Here is a 15,229-nt window from a genome sequence, read left to right as displayed (position 1 = left end):
GAGAGAATAATCACCAGCTGAGATTTCCTACTTACCTTTGTTGCAGTTAGGCCGGCTGAACAAAGTAACTTAAATCTTGATCTCGGAGGGTTGCGTGGATCCGCGTAGGCCATGCGTTGCCTAGCCGAGGCGATGAGTTGGTTCTGAGATGCGATGAGGCTGTGGTGCGAGGTCTTGATGTGTCGAAGTTAAGGATCCTGTTGATGGGGCTTGTGATGTGAAGTCTGGTGTCAAGGATGAAAGGCGCAGCTGAGGGGCTGCGTCCGTTCCGATGAGCGGTGAATCTGGGATGCAAAGTTTCATCATCTTCATCAAAGCTGCTGGCGACGATGGATGCAAGAAGCTTGCCCAGGGAACAATGTTGTGCAGCAGCCATTCCAAAGATGATGTGATGGTCTCAAGATGTGGGTTGCAGCGGTGATGCAAGTCTTTTGCGACGGGTCCAATTCACGCAGCAGCTACAATGAAGCAGTTCTACTCGGGAATGCGCCACTCAGCCGAGAAGTTGCGTTGGTTCGGCTTGTGGATGTATCACTCAGCAGATAAGATGCATCAGTTCCACTGGCAAGGGTCTAGGTCTGGGGAGGCACCACTAGGCAGGGTAGACTCACAGATGTCAGAGTCCAGGTACGGGGTTGGAAGCCTTGTATGTTCCTGAGGCTTCAGATCAGAAGGCCAGCCTCTAGCCCTTGGAGTCACTCTGGGTTCTGGGGTCGAGTGATGCAGTTCCAATCCTTTTCACCCAGGCAGGAGGGCAGCAGACCAGCTGGTCGGCACAGCAAAGCAGGAGTCCAGCAGAGTAGTAGTCCAGCAGAGTGGCAGTCCTTCAGCAGTGCAGTAGTCCTTCTTCCTGGCAGAGTATCCACAGGTCCAGACGTGTACTGAATTGGTGATGTCTGAGGTCCAGTACTTATACCAAGTGGTGTCTTTGAAGTGGGGGAGACTCCAAAGACATGCCTTTGAAGTGCACATAGGCTTCCCTATCTGCCCTGGCAACAGAATCACTAAAGAAGGTATGAAACCCTTTGTGTGTGGACTGGACAAAGCCTATTTGGGTGTAAGTGAGGCTGTACCTAGCTCCTTCCTCCCATCCTGTCAGAGATGGCCCACTGAGACACACTTATGCTCCCATTGTGTGTGGCTGTCTTCGAGCAATACATAACCATAAAAAACATTATTGTTCAGTTTATTAAAGCTTACAATTTATTCAAGAGATCAAAAGTTAAAACATTGTGCAATAACATCCATGTTTACATATATTTGTAGTTAGCCTTCATTGGTATACAAATTTAACATACCTAATCCCCTAAACAAGTATCATATTAAAAGGATTAATAATGAATTTACAATATAAAACAAGCAAGATTCTTCACGCAACAAGTGCAAGGCTAAATCGGAGAATCAGAAGAATCAGCAGACATGCTACATAATAGCTTTGTTAATGCCAAAAAATTGCGTAGTGCTTAACATGAGTACCCTGTCGTCATACAGAGGGCAGGAATCACATAATAGGTTTACAAATGTAAAATCATAATAGGTCAAATACTCAAGGAAAGCTGCTTAGTGCTTGAATTGGTTAGCAAATCATCAAGAACACAAGGAGTAAAAACTACAAAGTGTAAAGCATAGCTGTCGTGATGCAATTCTTCTTTATCATTAGTTTAAAAAATCATTGTAGGTCAAATGCTGAAGGAAAGGTGCTTAGTGCATACATTGGTTAGCAAGGCATCATACTAAAACACTAAAGATAAAAACTGCTAAGACTAAAGCGTAATGGCTGTCCTTATGTGATACTTCTGGGAGAAAGTTCTTATTGCTTTGAAATTGGGTCCTCCATCATGAGGACCAAAAAGAAGATATCTATTTGTCAAAAGACAAAGAAACCAGGAACTTAATACAGCATACTCCTTCTTTAACACTTTCTTTGTTAATTTTGAATCTGCAATGCACATAAACTTGAGGAATTTCCCACAGAAAAAAAGAAAATCATGTCCTGTTCATGAAATCTGTCTAAAAGTATTTGTGAGAAAGTTATTACATTCAAAAAAAGTTTGCCCTTTAGAAGACTTGTCTAAAAAATATTACAATTCACTTAAGTGAATTATGAAGAATATGTTAATAAATCACAAGGGTTAATGACCATTAACTTATTGGTGCTTTTTTGTTGAACCAGTACACAAATCAGGAAGCTAGATCTTTTGCTTACATTATATTGTTAAGATGCCTACTCTAGTTGTCATTAAGTGTCCACCCCCTTTCTTTTATAAAACATTCTAAATGTGGTATTTCCAGAATTGCAGTTTAAAATATGACTTCAACATTAGTTTGAATTTTAAATTGTGATATCAAAGACAACAGACTGGAAGGGTTTATCTCTTTCCAATTGGGAATTACACTTTTAAAATATAATACGTTAATCCCAATGTTATCTTATGATAGAGATAGGTCTTGCAATAATGAAAAATGAATTCAAGAGTTTTTCACTACCAGGACATGTAAAACTTAAAAGTACATGTCCTGCTTTTTAAATACATTGCACCATGCCCTCTGCATTGTTCAGAAGGACCATAGGGGTGACTTATAAGTATTTAAAAGGAAGATTTGGACCTGGCAAAAGGTTTATTTTGCCAAGTCAAAATGGCAGTTTAAACTGCACACACAGGCTCTGCAATGGCAGGCCTGAGGCATGTTTAATGGGCTACTTAAGTGGGTGCCACAATCAGTGCCACAGGTCCATTCGTAGCATTACAGGCCCTTGGCACATGTATTGCCCCAATACTATGGACTTATAAGTAAATTAAATATGCCAATTGGGTATAAGCCAAAAATACTACGTTTAGAGAGAGCGCAAGCATATTAGCACTAGTTAGCAGTGGTAAAGTGCTCAGAGTCTTAAGACCAGCAAAAGCAAATTCAGCAACAAGTGGAGGAGGAAGACAAAAAGTTTGGGGTGACTCTTCAGGAAGGGCGATTTTTTAACACGCATGTGGTAATGTTTCAGTCCATATTAGTCATTTGCTATCTTACCCTGTGAATGACGGCATTTTCTGATCATGTGCGCACATTTTCATGAAAATCAGTGTGTTTTAGTGTCAGGGCTGGTTGGCCAGTCCTCTATTTTTTGTTTTTTTCCCTTCTATTGTTCCCCTCGAATTTGTTTTCATCTCTCTTTTCATGTAACATTTTCTTAAGTGGATGCTACAGCTCCCCGGGCAGTGTTAATAAACCGTTTTTTGTCATTCATTTCATCCATGTTGCTACTTCCTCTAAACCAGGCAGCCATTATTGAATACTGCTGTCCATAGGGTATCATTCGTTTATCATTCCAAGATGGCTAGCATGCTGGTTTTGAATGTGGCGGCCATGCTGGTACTTTAAAACAAAAATAGGCTGTGTACAGTACCACTGCAAGATGGGCACCTACTGCTGTTTTAGATGAGGTATTCCAAGCATATGCCCACATCTTTAATAACAGCATGATTATATTGTAATTTTAAGTTTGTGTGTGATTTATAATTATTGCTTCAGAGGTTGAATACATTAATGAGCCAGCCGATAGATGAATGGATGCATGATGGACAAGGTGACTGGCATTATCCATCTATGATGACTTATTGAGTGCTTAAACCTATCAGTGACACAAAAAGCACTTTTATTCATAAGCTAGACCCATTGGCATTGCCATGCTTCTTTTCTGCAGCATCTATTTTTCAGACTCCTTTATCACCTTTTACTCCCCCATTCTACTGGGCTGCTAACAGACTTAAACTAATCTCTCATAATTTCCAGTGCAGCTGAAGGACTGACAAGCCAATATTAAAATGACCACATCAATATACGCTGGTGGCTGAGCCAAGATGTGATTGACTATGTTGCATAGCAAGTGTCCACGGTCTCAAGGCAAAAAATACCCACTGGTTGAAGGTGGCTGACGAAGCCCCTTAACCCCTTCGAAGCTAATGACGAGCTGGGCTCGTCATGGCGCTTACCTGCCGTGCGCGGATGACAAGGCCAGCTCGTCATGATTTATGGGATTTTTGTTTTTTTAGCGCAGGACGGGAAAACGCCTAGCAGCCATGTGGTTAAAGTAAGCATAGAATGCAGTACGTGCTCGATGAATGGCACAAGTGCCTTACAGGTGAAACCTTAAAATCACATCATACAATACCTGACGTTGCAGTGGGCTGCAGTCACCACCCAATTCTCGTTAACAAGAGAGCCACCGCAGAAGTGGAATCCAGTGCTGTCCTGAAAAATAGAAGGGATTGTTAGCAACAGATCTCAATGATTGACGATGCCAGTTGCTCACCTTGACTCAGTGGTGTTGTTACCACAGTGTAGGGTGTCTTGGAGACCTTGTAGAGTGCATGCATTTTCTCGTATAGCACTGCAAACCCCCACATTTCTACACTGAATATTACACCTTCTGAGGTTCATAGCAGAATATTGGGACAGACTCACCTACAACACGCAGACTGCCCTCTTATTAATCTGACTGTTAGTGGGACTTTGTTAGTTATGGTGAAGAGAGAGACCAGAAGTTTTCAGTTTTCTGTACTCTCCACTCTCCTATGTTAAGCTCTGTATCGACTCTCAACACTTTTCTTTTTTCTGTGAGCACATAAGAAGTCATTGAGTGAAAGGTGTTTCAGCATTCTTAGAGTCTGAGGGGTCTATTTACTATAGCCTTATAGCCTGCCGCAGAGGGCTATACCAACTATTAAAGGCCCTCTCCAGCGTCAAAGGCCCGAGCCGAAGGCGAGGGCCTTTAACAAGGGAGAGGAACTTTAATAGCTGGTATAGCCCAGCTATGAAGGGCTATAAGGCTATTAGAACATTCTGCCACTAGAGGGCAGAATATTCTAACAAAAAAGAACACAGCCTTATGGGAGCTGTGAACAAAGAAACATTGGAATGTTGGAGCTCCAAGCTTATACCAGCCATTATAACCCAGAGCACTCCATTGTTTTCAATGGAGCTCCCAACATTCCAATGTTCTAATAAGATTTAAAGCAATGTTTGCATCACAAAAGTGATGCAAATTGGAGAAAAATCTTTTTGACCTATTTACCTTCCACGGTTAAACTTGTTTATTGCTGGAAAATCACTTGAAAGTAATGCAAAGCAGCACTATGCGCTGCTTTGCATTACTTAGCACCAAGTGGGCATTCCATGGGTGGTGCATGGGCATCCCCATGCAACCATCCAAGCGTTATGACGCTAAGCCCTATTTTCTTAAAAAAATAGGAGGAGCAATGCTTTCACTTCTCCTTCCCTTTCCGACTCCGCATGTGTGCTGCACTGTAAAGCACACATACAACGTGGGAAATAGTTTAAAGTTAGTCTGAGCACAGTATTCACGCAGACACCCTAGCACTATGGTGCAAAGGGGTGATTGTGGTGCACGGCAGCTAATTTCAACACCAGAGCTAGGGAGAGGGTAGGAGGGTGCCATATTTCTGTAAATATGGTACTCTCCTGCTCTCTTCTTCTCGCGCAACCCAGCACAACTTTTTTACCTACTGAGCTGCGTTGCGTTAAAATTTGGTAAGTCTGCCCCTGAGTGTCCGAAGATACGCCACCACCACATCGCTTAAAGGTTTTCAGGGAAAACTGAGATGTGAGTCATGCGGTCGGCTCATATGTTACTTCTAAAGACAGACATCAAAGCAGGGTTTCATCTTCGGAAGTAACATGTCTAATGTCATCCACACACTGAGGGGAGTCATATTTCTTAACAAATCATGCAGGGCAGCAACTCTCCTTGCTGCACTGCAGGATAGGGAAAGAGCAGGAATGTGCCGTACTTAGCACTGTATGGAACATTCCTGCCTTTTCCCAAAGTTGTTGCACTATGTGCTGCCTAGTGCCAACACAGACACCCTTGCACCATGGTGCAAGGGTACCTCCGTTGGACGCAGGATTGCTTTTGTGCAGGAAGGCGCCTCTTCCTGAACATAAACAATCCTAAGAGGCCTTTTCCTCTGCTGCAGCAATACGAAGAGGAAACAACGAGGAGAAATAAGGTTATCCCCCCCCCCCCCCGTTGTGCCGCTTGGGGGAAAGTCTACAGTTCTGACGCATTCCTAGTTCTATCGGGAATTCGCCAGAATACATTGTTAGATGCTTGGGAACACCCATGCTCTACCCATGTAATGCCCTCACCACGCATTGTACCGCAAGGCAGTGACTTGCGTTGCCTTGCGTTACACTAGATTTACCAAGCCACGCAGGGTGGCCTTGCATGGCCTAATAAACCTCATTGTAGGTTTTTCACCGCCCTTTGTGGCTCAGGGCGACACAAAACCTGAAATAATTATCCCTCTGGGAGTTTCCTCATGGGGACATTTGAGGACATTCTTCTTGTCTCATCTGTTTTAGACTATTTCATAAAGTTTTCCCTGATTTCTCCTACACAACACTTCGGGGCACCTTTATCAATATTCCATGCAGCGCAGCAAGTCACCTTGCGGCGATAAGGGAAAGGGAAAGGCCAGGAATGCGCCATATTTAACATCATACTATGCTTTCCTGTCCTCTCCTTGTGCTGGTGCACAATGTGCTGCCTTGTGCCAACACAGGGACCCTATGGTGCAAGGGGGCCTGCACTGTAGGCAGCATTGTTTTTGTGCAGGAAGGGACATCTTTCTGCACAAAACAATCCTCTGAGGCATTTTCCTCTTTCTATGTCATAGAAAGAGTTAAGAATTAGTAGAAGTAACGATATTTCTCCTTATTACGCCTCACTTGGGGAGGCACAGCATTTTGACACTTTCCCAGGTCTAGCATTAACCCCTTAAGCGCTGCCGTCGGCCAACGATCGTCGCGAGCACTACCTTGCCAGTGCTGCACACGACCGTTGGCCGACGGGCCAGCGCTCGTTATTCGAACGTTCAGCACTGGGTGCTGAACGTTCGACGCAGCTATGAGGCTAATGGAAAATCTGAGAATGCTTCAGAATCCATGAGCAGATGTGTAGGAAGCCCCACGCTCCACCCATGGAACGCCTCCCTGGGGAAGAATAACACACACTGATTTGCGCTTCATTACATTACTCTGGAATCATCAGGCCACTCCGGGCCGTGCAAGGTGGCATTGTTTGGCTTGATAAATCTTACTTAGTAGTTGCGTCACTCTTGCACCCCATTGTGTGGCGCAAGGGCATCACAACACTATGATAAATTTGCCCCAAGTCTGCAAACAATTGGCTCCGTGCAAGGCGACCCCTCTGCTAGCAACATGTGTGAACAATGTAATAAAAATTAGTCAAATGTCAGTTTCCATTTGCTTTCACCAGTTGAAGCACACTGAATGAGTTTTTGTCTCGCTCATCTCAGAAGGTAACTTTTGCACCCTCAGATGGCGCAATTCAACAAATGCCTATGTATGCCTATCAGAGGGCTTTCCCAAGCAGGGGTGTGGCTTGGGGGGAAGGGGGTGCGGTTGGGGTGTTCCACCTCTTATAAATGTATTTTCTGGTAAATATTCGGGTATGGGTGCTTTCAGTCAGGTATGGTGAGATGTCTGTTGGATTTCACCAGGAATATACACAGAGAAAAATGCACACACTCTATCCCTCTCTCTGTTTTGGAAGTCTTCAAAAATGTTTATTTTACAAAATATTCTGGTTTCTCTTACTTAGGACTCATTCCAAAACGCATTCCTCTTTCTTTTCATGTCATGCGCCCTGCTTGTCGTAAAATGTATTTTCACATTATATGATTGTTCTAAAATCTGAAGCTCTTATTGACCAAGCTACGCCCGGTAACTAAGGGGGCCATCGACACATTTTAGTGCATCACTGACAAGACAAAAAGTCGGCTTCTCACCTGCAGTGACACCTGCCAGGGCCAGGATCCGGGCACGGCCTCCTCACCGTTCACAATCCTGGCATAGCCGGAGAGCACAGGCTTGATGGCGGGAACACCGCAGCCTGAGAAAAGCAAGGCAAGACATCTGTGACATCCGCGGCAGATTCATGCATGACAAACACTTGCAGCGGTACATGCAGGAGAAAATAAACCCTCTCTGGGCTCAAAAGGGATGCAGTGTCTGCCCTAACTCCACAATGCATTTAATGGACACTGCTTACTATACTGAAAGGCCTGCTCAGTGACACTGAACAAAGGTGCATTTTGCCCTGGGACAGCCTTGTTCAATGATGCTAAACAACCCTATCATGCCTCCTGGAGCAGCCCTCTGGACTGGTGCTGATGCAGACATGCCCACTGTGAAGAGACCTACCATTCCAATTGGCAGAGGTGCTGTCCGACCCACTTCTCGATACTCACACCTAAAGGGGCGCCTCTAACCACTTGGGCTGGAAAAGCTTAGGTGCTGGTAATCCGCCATGTAAACCATCCCTACTTCCTGGTGGTAGGACTGGCCTACAGGCTAGCAGTAGGAGACTTTCATGACCATACGTAGAATACAGGTTATACATAGACACAGCGCAGGTTATGAATGAGTAGGTGAGGTTATGAGTCTTAGGGACAACATCTCCCAGAAGATCTGGGGAGAAGCGAACACTTTCAGCACCAATCACGAGACTACATACGCTCCACCTTCACATGATCAGGTGCTTGTCGAACTGTATTCAAACGGCTTCAGTGAACCTTGCCAGTCGGCCGCGCTGGAGCGCTTGCCTATTGACTGCCTTTCTGAACACGACTCTGCTAGTGCAAATTTGTTCCTTGTGCATTAATGGTTAAGGACATGCTCTCATGAGGTTCCATGACAGGGGATAAGGTTGCTTAGCTTCAGACATCACCTCGCCGTTCTCAGGACCTAAGGTTAGGGACCTTCTGTCTGTACCTGACCCAGACCCTACTAGACGAGCCCTGCCAAACAGCCTTTACTACGACAACAAGATTTTGCTTCTTCACATGTTCCCTATTTATTAAATCTAATACAAGTCGGCCAGCTTCTTATGATGCAAATATTTTGTTGTGATTAAGAACTAGTAGCCAAAGAGTATCTTTGTAGTTTCTTTATTGGTCTAAGATACAGGATGGTAATCATGTACTTCAGCCCCGCCGGGAGCAGCCTGCCTGCTGCTCAGCCCATCTTCTACTGTCACACCTCACCACACAGGCACCCAAACATTCCAGTCCTCTCCATCACACCAACATTCCACTCAGAACACTCACACTGGCTGAGCAGCTAGGAGCCAAAGTAACAGGGGAGATGCATGAGAGCCTAAGAAGTATATAACATATCCTCCCCATTTGAAACAGAAACTAAAATTAAGTTACTAAGTGGGGACAACTGTTCACAAAAATGTACACATGAAGAAATAGTTCAGAACCCTAGGATGTAAGGTAAAACAAAACATCTCTGGAGAAACTGAACAGTAAAGATCGCAGCGAGGATGAATAAATAGATACACAAGAATTGTCACCCATTCCCCCATTATAAAACATAATAAAAAGAAGAAACAATGTCATATAAAATGTCACAGGAAACTAGCCAGTTGACCAGGAAGTACTGAAAAGCACTAAATGATAAACTGATACACATCCAGGCCCATGAAAACACAGCAGACATGGGTGTGAAGCACCCGACCTTACATCTCAATACAGGGCAGACAAATGTAACGAGTAGCCATGGGTGACACGCACCCCCAGAACCCTATCACTAATGTTAGGGACACAAGAGGGTAAAAAATAGACATGGGTATACTGCACCCCATACAGAGATCCCTCATGTAAGGAATTGAAAAGTATATGTGAAAATGGGACTAAAACCTATCTTGACACCCCTCATGCAAGGGTCAATTAATTGCAGAAATGGGACAATTACCCATAAAGGCATCCCTTGTTTAAGGGGTTTTATTGTAACTTGTGTAAATGGGACTGACACCCATTTAGCCACCACTCTTCTAAGGGTCAGAAAATAATAGAAATGGACTACAACTCATATTGAACTCCCTCATGTAAGGGTTTGTCATGTGGGGCCTAAAAATAGGACTAAAACCCATTCCCATCCCTCATGTAAGGGAATGTAACGTGCAATGCAAATTCAGGCCAATTTCACCCATATGACAATCCCCCCAGGAAAGGTGTATAACTACAAACCTAGAGATGGGTGACCACCACTCACTAAAACATTAAGACCACTCTCATGTAAGGGTACCTAGACTAACCAAAGAAAATGGGCCACTCCGGCCCATAACACAATCCCAAGAGTAAGGGATATGTATGGTCAAATGCAAATGCAGCAGCGTGCCATGAAATGTAATGTAAAATGTCAGTTTCACAACCATGCGTAAAAGAGAACATGCAGCCATGCAAACATAGCCAAACCACCAAAAATAGTTTCTCCTGTAAAAATCTTGAAGTTCGTCTAGACCAACAATGAAGAATTTTACTAGACCAACCACATCTATGTCGCTGCATCACCACAGTAGCGACACTTTTGAGCAGAAATAAACTTGCGGACACTATAAAAGCACTCCATATGTTGCAGCAGAAACCATCCAAAGGAAAAAAAAAACTTTGTTCATCATGAAAGACAATCAGGCAGAAGCAAAGTGTGACTTGGCAAAATAAACACTTTGCCAGTGAGCAAGCTCTCCCCCAAATAATATCTCTCTAGGCACACAGGAGGATATTACCAACAACTAGCGATAATTATCGCTATGTTGGCTTAGCGGGAATATTCCTAACGCCGCCCTTCACCTGTTTTTATCACTGAGATACCTTGCTATTATCAAGGTTTATCTCAGAAGCGATAAAAAACGGGCGAAATGTGTCAATATCGCTGTCAATACAGCGATATTCAGGCATTACCGTGACAATGCTCTTAGCCATGTTATCCACCTCTCATTGGATAACATGGCTAAGAACTGGTCAGGGCAGGCGTTAGCTTTTGGAGATATTCGCGCTTAGAGCGAATATTTCCAAAACTGAGCCATTGTTGGTAATAGGAGATAGCGATGTTAGTGACTGTTTCCAGTCGCTATCATCTTGGCACGCCCACTTTGCATGTCACTAGCGATAATTATCGCTGACATGCAAAGTGGGCCCCAAGATGATCGCGATCGCCTACTAGCTGTCGCTAACTGGTGTTAGCGACAGCTTGGTAATAGGGCGATAAAATTATCGCTGCTTTAGCGGGAAAAAGTCCCGCTAAAGCGGCGATAATGGCCCTTGGTAATATGCCCCACAGTGTTGTATTGCGCACCTCATAAATAGTCTTTCTCCGCAGTGGAAAGGAAAAAAAACGTTATGCCCAGTCATAGCCAGATACTAGAACCAATACGCCTGCATTAGAAAAACTGACAATGGTGAGAAACTTCTCCTCCCACCGCACCCGCCACCCTACCGCTCTTACCTGCATGGGCCGCGCCTGATATACTCTCTGGTCTTCGAGCAGGCTTGCACACAGTGACAGATACTGACACTGTCAAGCCCACTGCTCAAGTAACCACCCGTACCACTGGTAATGGACCACCCTTAAGCATTGTCACTGGAAGAGTGCAGCGCGTCACACTGGTACCAAGGTATTCACCCCATAAGAGGTTTAATCAACTCTGAAGCCAAGAAGGCTCCCATCAACGAGCTAAAGAAAAGAGACGTCATTGCCCTGCAGGAAACCTGGGCTTTCCATTTGTCTCCCAATCAGACTTCATAGTTTACAAAGCTCCAGCACCAGCTTCACAGGCAGGGGGCCATGGCTCTGGCAGTGTGTCGATTTATGCGAATAAAGAATTGGGGGCTACAAATCCTACCGTCCCAAGGTTCGATCTTGTACTTGGGACAGAAGAAGCTTTGTCACATGTACAGCCAATGCTAGGAACCTCCAATCCATTCACAATACATCCCTGCCCAGACTGTTATCTTTCAGACAAGCGTTAAAAACCTGGCTTTCCTGTAATCAGTAATTTTCCCCATCCTGTTCAGCAGAGCCAGCGCCAAGACACCTCTGGGTAATCGAGCGCTTTAAAAGTAGCCTTACAACTAGCATTAAATATGGCACATTCCTGCCCTCTCCCTGTCACGCAATGCACGCATAAAGGTTTCACGCTGCGCTCCTTTGTGTGAGGTTTTGATAACTATGCCCCAGGATGACTACGTAGTCACTATTCGCTGCACCACTTGTCATTATAACCACATGCCTGGGCGATATTTCAATTACGCTACCATTATCTATGTAATTTTCACCATTCCAAGTTACACTTTTTGCATGAAATTCTGCCATTATACCAAACGGCCTCATTGAGATTTACTTGGATCAAAAATATCCTATTGAGGGATCTCGTGAACTACACGAATTGACAGAACAGTTGTTTTTTTGTAGCGCAAAGTGGCCCTCACGTCAGTTTTGGATAGGAGGATGCACTTCTTGTTAAAAAAAAGGACACAAATGCCAGATTTGCATTTTGCATAATGTTGCATCATTTGTCAGATATTTTGTGGAATTACACAAAAAGAAATTACGCAAATCTCACACACCGTTAATAACCATGCAACGATGAAGCGAATGAATGAAATCTAGTTTCAATGCTCCTCCACCACGCAATGTAATTTGCCTTCATGATTCTTTGAGGGCTCCCATCATCAATATACGTCGATTCACAAAAGGCAAGGCATTCAATCAGCAGCTAGCGCTTGATTGAAAATATGAGCAGGAAGCAGCACATTGATTGGATGAGCTCACCAGCCAGACAGTGCTAGTGTCAAGAAGGGAATCACTACAAGGTCTGAAAGCAGAATGTCTGTCTATGATCCTCCCTACAGATACCTGATGGTGAAGAGCATCTCATGCTAACAAGTACTGTCTGATCAGAATCTCACAAGCAATGTGCCTGCTGGTGAAAGCACTGCCACTACAAGAATACCCATACCTTCTAGGTGGAGCTTTCCCTTTCAAGGAAAGTCAGTGGAACTTACCATATGCAGCCCCAAAGAGGGCGACACAGGACAGGAGCCACAGGAATGCCATGTTTCTTTGGGGTCAGTATCAATTGGGCATTGATCAAGGATCCTCAGCTCCTTTTATGCCTTCAATTGGCCAATCAACGAAGAGCTCCATTTTTAGCTGTCTTAACAGATCAAGGTTGTGGAAAAGGTGTGGGAAGGGGGCCTGCAGTCTCTTATCAAGAAACCTTGGGCAGATAGCAAGAGCTTGTTTAAAGAACGTGCATTTCCAGGAAAATGTTTAACAGAAATGAAACATTAGTTACACAGACCATGGTAGGATGTGGCTACGGTTAGGCCAGAGATTCTATTGAAAACCTGTTTATGTTTTCTTAATAACTTTGGTGCCATTCAACAAATCTGCATGAAACTTTCTTTTTTTAAAGTTAATCCAATTTGGTTCAGCGCTGCAAATTTCGTGCACATCTGTCAAGTGGGAGGGGTAGAGATGAAAAGGGGAAGGAGGTCATAAAAGTCACATTTCTCATTGTTCTCCCATAGGAAATGTCGCTACATTCAATTGGCTGACTGGAATGAAATGCCTTTGCTTGGTTTGGTCTAAATCCATTCAGTAGTTTTTGAGAAATTAGCATTACAAAAATGCATGAGGTGGGCTTAAAGGGGCGTATTTACAAGGGAATTGCGCCACAGGAACGTCACTTTGAACAATGTTCCTGTGGGGCAATGCCCTGCCCCATATTTATAAAGTGGTGTTAAACTTTGTAAATATGGTACCCGTTAATGCAGATATCTGCGTGAAAGGGACGTGCATCGGGTGTTGTTGTGGGCGTTTCACTACAACACCCATTACTTTTTGGTGCTGCCCCAAATTTACAAGGATGTGTAAATCTGAGGCAGAAAAACTTTTATTTCACCTCGTTTTTGCTTTTTCTATGTTTGCTGCATTCTGCAGCACAGATAGAAGTAACAAATTGCCATTATTGATTGTTTGTTTATGTGCAGGAAGGTGTCCCTTCCTGCACATAAACAATCATTCTCTGCAATGCAGGCACCCTTGATCGATGGTGCAAGGGTGGCTGCGTTGGCGCTAGGCAGCTAATTTTAGCATCAGTGCTAGGGAAAACACAGGGGTGCACCACTTGTAAATAAGGCACATCCCTGCATTTTGGAAATGTTGGAGGGCAGTGCTACCAAATTTGGCGCAGGCCCATGCTCCATCATTTCCTTGTACATATGCCCCAAAGTAATATAAAGTTAGAGCAATCTGTACCATTTGCAGACCCAAATTCAAAAGATAATTGGATTTTCATTGGACACAGGTGCTTTTTTGTCTGTTGTTAAATCAGATCAACTAGTATAAAACTCAGTGGCATAACGAAACTTGAAGGGGACCCCTGCAAAGTTCATGAAGGGGGCTTCCCACACTCTGGACACTCAACTGATCCTCTCACTCACCAAAGACCCCAACACCGCCAAAACCAACCTACATGAAGGAATGAAAGAAGTGGCCGAGTGGATGAAACACAGCCGTCTGAAACTGAATTCAGACAAAACAGAAGTCCTTATCTTAGGTACCTCCCCCTCCGCCTGGGACGACTCTTGGTGGCCAGAGGCCCTTGGAAAAGCACCCATCCCGACGAATCACGCACGGAACCTGGGCGTCATCCTGGATTCCTCACTCTTGATGACCAGTCAAGTCAACGCCGTTTCATCATCTTGCTTCAACATTCTTCGCATGCTCAAAAAAACATTTCGCTGGATCCCCACCGAAACTAGAAAAACGGTCACCCACGCACTGGTTACAAGCCGCCTGGACTACGGAAACACCCTATACGCCGGAACCACCGCAAAACTTCAGAAAAAACTCCAATGCATCCAGAAAGCATCAGCCAGACTCATGCTAGACATTCCGCGTAAAGACCACATTTCTGATCACCTGAAAAACCTCCACTGGCTCCCCGTCAATAAGAGGATAACATTCCGCCTCCTAACCCACGCACACAAAGCACTTTACGAACTTGGACCCGAATGCCTCAACACACGACTTTCCTTCTACACCCCCTCCCGGAAGCTACGCTCTTCCAAACAAGCCCTTGCCGCTGTACCTCGCATCAACAAAACCACCATGGGAGGAAGATCCTTCTCTTACCTGGCGGCTAAAACCTGGAACTCGCTTCCCATTCACCTTCGCCTCACTCAGAACCACCTAGCATTCAGAAAGCAACTTAAAACCTGGATATTCGACAAGTAATTCCCCACCCTTCTTCAAGCGCCTTGAGACCCTCTGGGTATGTAGCGCGCTATATAAATTATTTGACTTGACTTTGACTTGACTTGGACCCATTCAG

General features: G+C 44.4%; 1 protein-coding gene across 1 annotated transcript in view; it reads right to left on the bottom strand.

The window, feature by feature from the left end:
* Positions 1–13,026, bottom strand: part of LOC147677586 (chymotrypsinogen 2-like) — a 39,387-nt gene extending 26,361 nt beyond the window's left edge. Inside the window, exons 1-3 of the mRNA XM_086945245.1 lie at positions 12,894–13,026; positions 7,830–7,933; positions 4,169–4,248 (exon numbers count right to left, since the gene is read on the bottom strand). Coding sequence (XP_086801371.1) covers positions 4,169–4,248; positions 7,830–7,933; positions 12,894–12,945 — 236 coding nt within the window. The 5' untranslated portion in view covers positions 12,946–13,026. The remainder of the gene's footprint in view (positions 1–4,168; positions 4,249–7,829; positions 7,934–12,893) is intronic.
* Between the last annotated feature and the right edge of the window lie 2,203 nt (positions 13,027–15,229).

Source organism: Lissotriton vulgaris, chromosome 12 (genome assembly GCF_964263255.1).
Source record: "Lissotriton vulgaris chromosome 12, aLisVul1.2, whole genome shotgun sequence".
NCBI lineage: Eukaryota > Metazoa > Chordata > Amphibia > Caudata > Salamandridae > Lissotriton > Lissotriton vulgaris.
The sequence above is the reverse complement of the archived record's forward strand: the minus strand, read 5'-3'. Positions and strand labels throughout refer to the sequence as shown.